Raw genomic sequence first — 10,575 nt, 5'->3', positions numbered from 1 at the left:
ATGGGAATGAACAGCGGGGAGGTGTCCGACAGGGTACGTGGCACATGGGTACAGGGCTATGGGGGTATACGGCAGGGAGGTGCCCAACAGGGTACGTGGCACATGGGTACAGGGCCATGGGGGTATACGACGGGATGGTGCCTGGCAGGGTACAGGGCACGTGGGTACAGAGCCATGGGGGTATACGATGGGGTGGTGCCCAGCAGGGTACATGGCACATTGGTACAGGGCCATGGGGGTATAGAGCAGGGTGGTGCCCGTCAGGGTACATGGCACATGGATACAGGGCTATGGGGTATATGGCGGGGAGGTGCCCGGCAGGGTACGTGGCACGTGGGTACAGGACTATGGGGCATATGGCGGGGTCGCTCGGCGGGAGAAGCCGGAGAAGAGGTGTGTGTGTGCGGGGGTCACGATGGTCTGGGGATTGGACAAGGAGTAAACTAAGATGGGCGCCAGAGCGGGTCGGGCCTCCTGGTTCCTTAGCGCGCGAGGCACACTGCGCACGCGCAGCAGCCACATTTCCCGTTCCAAGTTCCCGGCAAGCGGGCGGGAGGGTCGCAGCTCGGCCAGGCGTGGGGGGAGGCTGTCATTGCGCCTGCGCAGAAGCACTTCCCTCCTGCGCCTCCCTGCGGCGACAGTCGCCTCGAGCTAGTACCTATTGTCTGGGATCAGTCCAAGTGGCAGACACGGGGGGTAGACAGAGCACTTCCCTGTGCCGCCCTCCCGGGGCCGAGTTAAGGACATGAATTATTGTCTTGCGCTATGGTCAGTTATAAGAAATGCTCGTCCTCCGTCTGCGAGCGAGCTGGTCGGTGTGTCGGGGAAGGGGCGATTTATTACATAACGTGGCCCCCTTCCCGGAGGGTGGTTGAGTCCGAGCCCGCTCTCCCCGCCCGCCCCGAGATTGGCGCGTTGCGGCGGGGCGGGGCCTGCCGGGGGCGGGGCCGTGGAGGGTATAAATACCGGTGCCTTGGAGGCGCTGCTCTCATTCTGCCGAGGCTGGTGTCTTGCGGGCCTTTGTTCTTCTTTCGCCGCTTCCTTCCGGTGTCGCCATGAACGGGCAGCTCAACGGTTTTCACGAGGCCTTCATCGACGAGGGCAGCTTCCTCTTCACCTCCGAGTCCGTGGGGGAGGGGCACCCAGGTAACGGCCGCGGAGTCTGGGGAGGGCGGGGCGCGGCCTCGCCTCGTTCTACGGGGCGGGAAATCGGCCCGGCCGCGCGGGCTCCTCAGGAGGAAGCGCGTGCACGCGGCGGAGCAGTCCGGTCTCTGTGGGGGGCGGGGGGATGCGCGCGCCGGAGGGGAGGGCGATGATGAAACTCGGCCGAGCGCGCGCTCCCGCTGCCTCCGCCATTATCCGCGAGGGCGCGCGCCGCATTGCAGGCTCGGCCGGGCGGCACGTGGTCCCCGCGCGGGGACCGGGGCGGGAGGCTCGGGTGGGGGGGGGGGGTGAGTCCCCCCCTTCCTCCCCCGGGGAGGCGGCCCCTTGCCGTCCATTGTCCGTCTCCGCCATCGTGGCTCTGGGCAGCGCCGGGGCCGGGGACCGATCAGCCTCCCTGCAAAGGAGCCGGGGGGACCCTGTCCGGGCCCTGGGCTGGCTCCCGCCGGAGCGGGGAGGTGGGGTCACCTGGGGGGCTCGCGCCTGCTTCGCCATGTGGGGGCTGGCGGAATGGCGCCCCGGGGTGATGCCGGGACCTCCACGCGGTGTGCGCTGGGAGGGGGGCGGTGAGTCAGCCCCGCGCACATGACTAAGCACTTCCCCTCCAGTAAAGCGACACCCACAACACACAGCTGCCTCCTGGTGCTTTGGGACCATTCAAGACGCTTGCAGCCCTCTTGGTGCAGTTGCTTGTCTGCTGCACCTGTTCTGGAAACCCACCTCCCCTTTGCACCAAGTCACTTACAAGGGCGTGAGCACTTAAAGCTGGTGCGTATGTCCCATTTCTCTCTCTTGGGCTGGAGAGACCAAGCCATCTAGGGACCTCTAGGGTCGTCATCGCCATAGCCTCACAGTGCCAGTAGGGAGAGAGCAGATTAGTGATTAGGGCAGTTGTCGGTGTGGATTCTGTTCTGAGCTCCATCACTGACTTGCTCAGTGACCTTGAGCAAGTCACTTCACCTCCCTTTGACTCGTTTTTGTTTATCTGTGTAAAGCTTTTGTGAAGTGCTGTGATGGCTGGGGTACTGAGACAGCGTCTCCACACTCCAATGCTGTATTTCTGGGAAGAAAAGAATTCAAAGGATGCTGAACATAGTAACTGAGGTTTAAATAAAAACATAAATCCAGATGGTATATATGCTACTCTTTAATAACCTTGTGTTTCAGACTTGAACAGTGACAGGTCTACAGATCACTACCTTTTCCTCACCCCTACTACAGAAAGTGTCTAAAATAGTGTCCGGTTCTGTGTGGAACTGCTTTGGACAAACATATGAGGTCAATGGGTTCTTTGATAGATTCCTTAATTTCCATGACAAGGAAGGATTAACATACTATCTCAGGCCTGGCATTGTTTCAGTATAACAACATTGTGTTTTTTCTGACTGCAGTCTCCATTTTGGGGCTCTGTTCTATTAGATTCCCATTCCCATTATAAATCACTTTCACATTGCACAATCAACTTAATAGACTGCTCAGTGGCATTTGCTGTGTGTAGGTCACTGCCTTTTCCAAACCATTGGCCATTTATGGTCTGGCCAAACAGGTGAACTGGTTTCAACAAACTACTTCCACTAATATCAGTCTGTCTTCACTACAAGACTAGGGACAGCAGGGCTCAAATGATTGTTGCTGGCATAGTTATCCTAGCCAGAAATTTTCTGATGTCATTAAGTCCTCCCTTTAGTCTGTTTTATTATCTGGGGGCTGTTAATAAAATCTTTCCTCAAGGTGTAAAAGATTAAGTGTTCTTTTGTAAATGACATCCAGGGGAATTTTTTCCCTCCCTGGGTGATCTAGAAAATTATGCTTATTTTGTCACATCATTTCCAGCACTGCTATTCAGGGTGACTGGTGAAAGATCTGAGGAATGAATGGATTAAAGATGATGGGAGGGCTAGCTCAGTGTCAGGCTTTCCTTTATTCCATTTCATTCCTGTGCAGCACACAGAATTATGTCAGTCTGCTCCAAATCTGATCTGAAAGGTCATTGTCAAGGACGACATCTAGCCCTGAGTAGTGAGTAGCTTATTCATAACAGAATTTGAACAATTCTTGCAAAGCCCTTAGTGCTTTAGGGGTTTCAGATTGCTCTAGAATAATTGTCTGCAGCAGTCATGCTAGAGCGACTAGCTATGCGCAGGCTGGCTGACCAGCTGAAACCAGTTCTGCAGTCACAGGCTGGCTGCTTGCTGCTCACAACTTGGTTGCTTTTTGGCAGCCATGGCTAATGGCAACATGACTGCAGCCTACAGTATTGCCAGTTAAAATTCCCATCAGTGGGGCTACATTGGGCACATGCGGTCTCTTGCTGTACGTGTGCAAATCTAGAGTGTATACTAGAGTGGTCTTGCTGCAAGTGGCCATTTTGTCAGAACAGTTTTCTAAAATTAAACACCTGTACAAACCAAATTGAAGCTGTTGTCTTCTATTTGTGCTTGAGGGCAGAACCACTTGCAGCTCAGATGCTGCTGTGGTTTGGGTGCTTAAGTGAATCACTTGGCAATGCAGTGCATTGTCCTCTTCAGGGCTGCGGGGGTAAGTTGCACAATGTCAAAATCCTGTCTTATAGCTACATCATGGAGAGTAAGTGGCTAAATTTAAACCCTGACATAATAGTAACTTGATCCTAAAAGTTCCACTAGAAAATACTTGGGATTCCACACTAACACACCCCCTTCTCTCCCCGCCCCCCCCCGCCCCCCCCCCCCCAAAAAACCCTCCTGTATAGTATGGGACAAGTGCTGCATCTGAGGGACAGGAAATTACAGTGCAAGATAACAGCATTTCTGCCTGGGGTTGTGTAACACTGCAGTTGTTGCTTTCTGTTGACAAATTTGCGTGGAGACTCCCAGAATTGGCTGAAGCTCAACATACTGAGCGGAAAGAGAAAGGGATTCAGGGAGGTGCACCGTGCATTGAGTGATTGGCTGTTTGATTTCTTTTCAGATAAAATCTGTGACCAAATCAGTGATGCTGTCCTTGATGCCCACCTTAAGCAGGATCCAGATGCCAAAGTTGCTTGTGGTGAGGATATGTAGCCTAGAAAAGGGGAGAAATTGCCCGTTAGATGCACTTTTGCTATCGTATGAGAGCTGTTTTGTTTCTCTGTGAGTGACACTGAAGTTGATGGAGATCCTCTTATCCTCTTCTAGAAACTGTTGCAAAGACTGGGATGATCCTCCTGGCCGGTGAGATCACATCCAGAGCGGCTGTTGACTACCAGAAAGTTGTGCGTGATACAATCAAACATGTTGGTTATGATGATTCTTCCAAAGGTAAGTGCCTCCAGCCACTTGTTTTTCTGGGTTTGGAAAGCTTTTGTTTCTAGCTTTGAGTATAAGGCTGTTGGCTTCTAAAAGTATCTGTAACCAATTTGCTAGGTGTTCTAAGGAACAAATATGATAAACTTTCTAGGATTAGCTGGACAGTGCAGTTATTCTGTGAACCTGAAATTCTGCTGTGTGTTTTAGGATTTGATTACAAGACTTGCAATGTACTGGTAGCCTTGGAGCAGCAGTCTCCTGATATTGCCCAGGGAGTCCATCTAGACAGGAATGAAGAGGATATTGGTGCTGGGGACCAGGTTAGTATTCTAGTAACAGCTGTTCCCAACTTGTGGAAACATTTTCTAGTTTATAGGACCATATTTAGCACTTTGTCAGTAAGTGGTTCTGTTGAAGTTGAGGTTTCAGACCCCTCTTCTCTCCCACAGGGCTTGATGTTCGGTTATGCTACAGATGAAACTGAGGAGTGCATGCCCCTGACCATTGTTTTAGCACACAAGCTGAATGCCAAGCTGGCAGACTTGCGTCGCAATGGCACCTTGCCCTGGCTGCGACCTGACTCTAAAACTCAGGTAAGTGGAGCCCTGTCATACACTGCAGTAATGGGCATGTACGAGAGCCTGGCTATAGCAAGCCAAGAGCAGAATGAATTTCCGCCTTTGGGGAGTGGCGGGCCAATAATGAAATGACACTAGTTTGTATTCTCCGTCCTACTTAGCAGTCTGGAGGGTGGAGAGCACTGCTGTACCCCGTTAGGATCTGCTGTAGATGTGGCTGTACCTGACTTGGTTTTCTTCTCCTGGTCTGGGGAATCATTTCAGGTGACCGTGCAGTACATGCAAGACCGTGGTGCTGTCATCCCTATTAGAGTCCACACGATTGTCATATCTGTTCAACATGATGAAGATGTCTGCTTGGATGAGATGAGGGATGCCCTAAAGGAGAAAGTGATCAAAGCAGTTGTGCCTGCAAAATACCTGGATGATGATACAATCTACCACCTGCAGCCAAGCGGCCGCTTTGTCATTGGTGGTCCTCAGGTAAGACTGAGATGGATTCAAATATTATTTTAAAATTCTAATAACAAAGGTGGAATGTTGTAGTAATACACCAGAGGAGAGGAGTGCATAAATCTTGACAATTTGAGTTCACTGAACATAAGAATGGCCATATTGGGTCAGATCAAAGGTCCATCTAGCCCAGTATCCTGTCTACCGACAGTGGCCAATGCCAGGTTCCCCACAGGGGATGAACAGAACAGGTAATCATCAAGTGATCCATTCCCTGTTGCCCATTCCTAGCTTCTGGCAAACAGACTAGGGACCCCATTGCTGCCCATCCTGGCTAATAGCCATTGATGAATCTATCCTCCATGAATTTATCTAATTATTTTTTTAACCCTGTTATAGGCTTGGCCTGAGGGATAGCTTAGTGGTTTGAGCATTGGCCTGCTAAGCCCACAGTTGTGAGTTCAATCCTTGAGGGGCCCATTTAGGGATCTGGGGCAAAAATCTGTCTGGGGGTTGGTCCTGCTTTGAGCAGGGGTTGGAGTAGATGACCTCTTGAGGTCCCTTCCAACCCTGATCTTCTATGATTCGATCCTCCAAGGAATGTTTCACTTGGGTGTATCTAATCCACATGCAGGCATTGAAGGTGACCAATCTTCCAAAACTCCCCCTCTGGCAATAGGTGTATCATAGCCAGGCTAATGTGGACCTCCAGTGCAGACTTGCAAGCCAGTTTTCTCTCCCAGAACTAATGGCTCTACAGAGTTCAGTGGAGTAAATACTTGTCAGCAAACAAGTGTGTTGGAGCAAGTGGAGCTGATATAATTAGGCTGCCATTTGTACCGTTTCACTAAAAGTGAAACCAGATCCTTGTGAACTGGGGGGGAGGGCTTAATTTGAAAGCCCTATGCCCAGTGATTTCAGGGGGCTCTTGCAATTGTCCTCAGTGGGTGCAAGGATTAGGCTTAAGTTAGTGTAAGCAGTGGCTATTGAGGGCAGTTACTGTGCTCTAAACTGACAAGCGTTTCTAAATGGAGTCCGGTTTAATGGGGGTGTTAATTCCAGGGAGATGCTGGCTTGACTGGCCGGAAGATCATTGTCGACACTTATGGTGGCTGGGGTGCTCATGGAGGAGGTGCTTTCTCGGGGAAAGACTACACCAAGGTGGACCGTTCTGCTGCTTATGCTGCTCGTTGGGTAGCCAAGTCCCTCGTCAAGGCTGGCCTGTGCAGAAGAGTGCTTGTCCAGGTACGGCGAGCCTGCTGGCCTGAAGTTTGGAGAGGGATATTTGTAAATGAGCTGGATTTAGCAGCTGCTATTGGTGGCTGGCAGGGTCTCTCCCTTTAAAGCCACATTGGGGCTGCTGTGCCAAGGGAAGAAAGGGGTGAGGCTAGCTGTATTGGGAAGCCTATTTCCATCAGTACAAACTGGTAGGATGGCATTTGGAAAGCAGCTGACCAGAGTGGTGAATAACTGGAGCTTGCCGTGGGAGTGGCAAATGCTATTCTTGATTGTATAGACGGGCTCCAAACCAGGGAGTAATAACCTAAAGCACAATAGTATTGTTATCTGCATCGCTGGCAGTGACCAACTTGCAGTGTGCTGCACTGCTTGGGTGTCCCTTCCAGGATAGACTCTAGAGAGTGAACAGAGCAAAGAACGACCCAGGAATAGAAGGTAAGATGAGAAGGGTGGCTTGGCCGGTGCAGAGAGTAACATGAACAGTGTCAGTACCTTCAGAGCAGCTGAACAGAGAGCTGATCATTCTTATAACTACTGTAACGGGTGTGGAATGAGGTACGGAGTGGAGGTGCAGTTATTGCAAGTATTTGAGCGGATAGATGAGCCCCTGCATTACTGGGAACAAAGTACCCCTTCAGAATGTGAGGTGAGGAAGTGTGGGGGGGGGGGGGGGGAAGGGGCACATGGTCATCTGCCCCTGCAAGTCCCCTGAGGTGTTTAAACTTTCCTTTGCCCTCAGGTCTCATATGCCATTGGAGTGTCCCACCCACTGTCCATCTCCATTTTCCACTATGGCACTTCTCCAAAGAGCGAGCGGGAGCTGCTAGAGATTGTGAAGAAGAACTTTGACCTCCGCCCTGGGGTTATTGTCAGGTAAAGATGGTAATGCATGCAGATGGGGGGGGGGAGAGATGGCTCCCTACTTGCTTGTAGGCAAATCTGAAGCTGCTAATGAGTAGGGAATGACTGATAGTACAAATGCTGCTGGAATTGATTCCTTACTATGTCACGCTGACGGTAGAAGTACACTTCTCCATGCTGGACTGCCTTTAGTAGCTAACCCCATCTCTGTAACCAAACAGGTGGCCTTTTGGATTAAGTATCTGAGAGCACTAATGGTGCTTGAAGGCCGAGGTTGCCTTTGGGACTGGGTGTTAAATGCTCCTGGACTTAAAATCTAGGATTCTATAGCAGGACTTGGTTGCCTAACCATCTTAGCCAAACCCTTTGGGTGCAATGTTGAGCTGCTGTTTGCATTCATGCCTGTTTTGCAACCTGTGCTGGAAGCATCAGATTTAAAGTCAGAAGCAGCCATTGGGCTAGGACAAGAGCTGCTTAAACAGAAGAGATAAGTGGTTCCACCAAATGGATCACCAGGCCCTGAGGTGCTGTAGCCCTGTAAGGGGTAAGTATCCTATGACATCATGCGAGATTGGACACTTGTTGTTTCTCAGGATGAGTTCGGACTGCCCAGCAACTAGCTAAGTGTCTAGGACACTGTCTAAAGAACAAACTAGCCTGAGAAATGACAACTGAGTCTTAAAAGGAAGCGAGAGGAGCCTCTTGAGTCAGTGAATGAATCCAGTTGTATTGAGTCTGGGTTTTATAGCAAGGTGGAAGGTGTCTTGGCCTCCCACAAGACGTATGCAGTTCCAAGCCTGCTCCACCAACAGAGTGTCTGCCTCCATGACTTCCCCCTGCTGAATCAAAAAACTTCTCCTAAACCAGAGCCTCTGAAAACTGTCTCTTGTTTTGCTTTGCTTGTGATTGAATGCTCTGTATTAAGTTAAGGACTTGTATATTCCAGGGATCTGGATCTGAAGAAGCCCATTTATCAGAGGACTGCAGCCTATGGCCACTTTGGTAGGGACAGCTTCCCATGGGAACTGCCCAAAAAGCTAAAATATTGAAAGTGTTAGGCTTTTCTCCCCAGACCTGTTGGCGTAGGCTACAGAGAAGCTTTCAGGCTCTGGGGGAAAGAGCCCCTCTTCCCTAACTTTATCCTGTCCTCCTGTTCAGCTCTTACTCAGCAAACTTTGTCCATTGCCATGGCTATTAATTCTATGGGGACCACGAGTTAGATTATGCTATCTTCCTATTTCTGGCGTTGTGCTCACTCTATTAGTGGAACAGCGAGCACAAGCTATCTGTGTAACTGCCTAGAGATGAGCAGACATCAGTCTGTCTAGTAAATGATGCTTTAAGATTGGATCTGTTGTATGACCAAGAACCCAACCATGAAAGTCTAAGAACTGCAGTGAATTTCCCCCTCAAATGCTGACTGAGAAATAGTCCTTGTAACATGCATGTGGAATCTGTGGTTCATTATAGCATCTGTCCAGCCCCAGCCCTGTGGAGCAGCATGATTTTGTGGTGTCTAAGAATGTAAAGCCTTCTAGTCCCCGTAACCTGGTCAGTCTGACTATGTAGCTTTTGTCTGGGAGTGCTTCCCCCTAGCAGACTAGCCTTGCATGCAACACAAGTTTCACTTGGAGCTCCAGCCTGATGCGGTTTTTATTCAAAGGCAGTTCTTACTCTACCCACTTGTGGTGCTTTATTCTCTTCATTCCATCCAGAGTGGCACCAGATTTTAACCTCTCCACTTTCAGCTGTCTTTCTTGGAGGACGTACGTAATAAGGTTTTTAAAAAGATAATCAATCCTATGCATGGTTTCAGCACTAGCCAAACCTCACCATCTCCTGTTTAACCAACGGGCACTTGGCAGCCTGGGGATGTACTACAGAGAAGTCCCCAGGCAGTACCCGAGGTCTGTAGGCTGCACACTTTGGTACCAGAGTAATTTTTTTCTTTATAAGAAAGCTGGAGAATTCCACACTGCACAAAACTCCTCCTGGGTTTTTAAACTTTGTTTTATTTTCAAAGCCAGGTCCAATTCGTGCTCTGAAGGGCTGGTGTAGCTACAGAGAAGCCAGCTTCCTTCAGAGCCACAGGTGCATTTGGAGGGGAGGAGAGGTGGCAAAAATAACCCTTCATACTTGAACATTTTTCTAATTGCTTATTTATTGTTCTCTGGGGCAGGGTGTGAGTACAGAGAAGCCCTTGGCTCAGATGGCAGCTTTTTTAACACTTTTTTTTGTTTTGGACACCGATTCCTTGCCATGTTTCCAGCATTCCCTGATAGGCCAAGGTGTCCTACAGAAAAACCTTGGGTCACACCTACAGGGGGTCTGGCTGGTGTAAACATAAGGGGGAGGGCAAAGCTAGGGCAACTGGCCCTGGGAGAGGCTGATTTGGCTGGTGTTGTACAGAGAAGCCAGCTTGTTTACATGCTTATCCCATGGCCTCTGCCTTGAGTGGAAAGTGCCTTTCATGATCTATTTTTGTGGAGGTTTATTACGTATGTCTGGTTCTTCAAATCCCACCAATTAACTGAAGATCTGAATAAAGTGCTAGGTTCTACCTTACCAGTCTCTGCTCAAACTTTATCTGGAACAATGCATCACATTTAGGTGGGAATAGCCAAGCTCATGCTAGGGTTACAGCTGTAGGAAGGGGGAACACAATCTGGGGCTGGGGGACAGATCAGGATAGCCTCCTTGAGGCCAGTCATTTGTTTGCCCTGCTGTGGAAAGACTAGTGCTTTAGTTTAAGGCTGGGGATAGAACTTTGAAGTCACCACTTCTTCTGAATTATAACTGAGGGGGGTAAGAGGAGCCATGGGGGCAGGATGGCTGTGATCAAGCCTACAATGAAATTCAGTCTCTGGTGTGTTCTGTTAGGGGACTGCCCCCTCCTACTGGGTCTGTTATCTCTGCCAGTCTGGCTAGGGCCCCCTCTTGCAGCACCGGTTTATGCCAGCACAGGTGATCTGGAAGTGCAGCTACACTATGCACTTTGGTCAGGAGCTGAACTCCCA

At 50.1% G+C, this 10,575-nt stretch overlaps 1 protein-coding gene across 1 annotated transcript; it reads left to right on the top strand.

Annotated features, from left to right (window-relative positions):
* Nucleotides 1-978: 978 nt before the first annotated feature.
* MAT2A (methionine adenosyltransferase 2A) lies at nt 979-10,123 on the top strand. The gene is made up of 9 exons (XM_005279246.4): nt 979-1,146; nt 4,111-4,188; nt 4,317-4,439; nt 4,635-4,747; nt 4,877-5,020; nt 5,270-5,488; nt 6,521-6,703; nt 7,437-7,570; nt 8,505-10,123. The coding sequence occupies exons 1-9, from the start codon at nt 1,056-1,058 to the stop codon at nt 8,605-8,607; spliced, it is 1,188 nt and encodes a 395-aa protein (XP_005279303.2). The 5' UTR covers nt 979-1,055; the 3' UTR covers nt 8,608-10,123.
* The last annotated feature ends 452 nt before the right edge of the window (nt 10,124-10,575 follow it).

The sequence above is a fragment of the Chrysemys picta genome, chromosome 2 (assembly GCF_011386835.1).
Source record: "Chrysemys picta bellii isolate R12L10 chromosome 2, ASM1138683v2, whole genome shotgun sequence".
NCBI lineage: Eukaryota > Metazoa > Chordata > Testudines > Emydidae > Chrysemys > Chrysemys picta.
The sequence above is the reverse complement of the archived record's forward strand: the minus strand, read 5'-3'. Positions and strand labels throughout refer to the sequence as shown.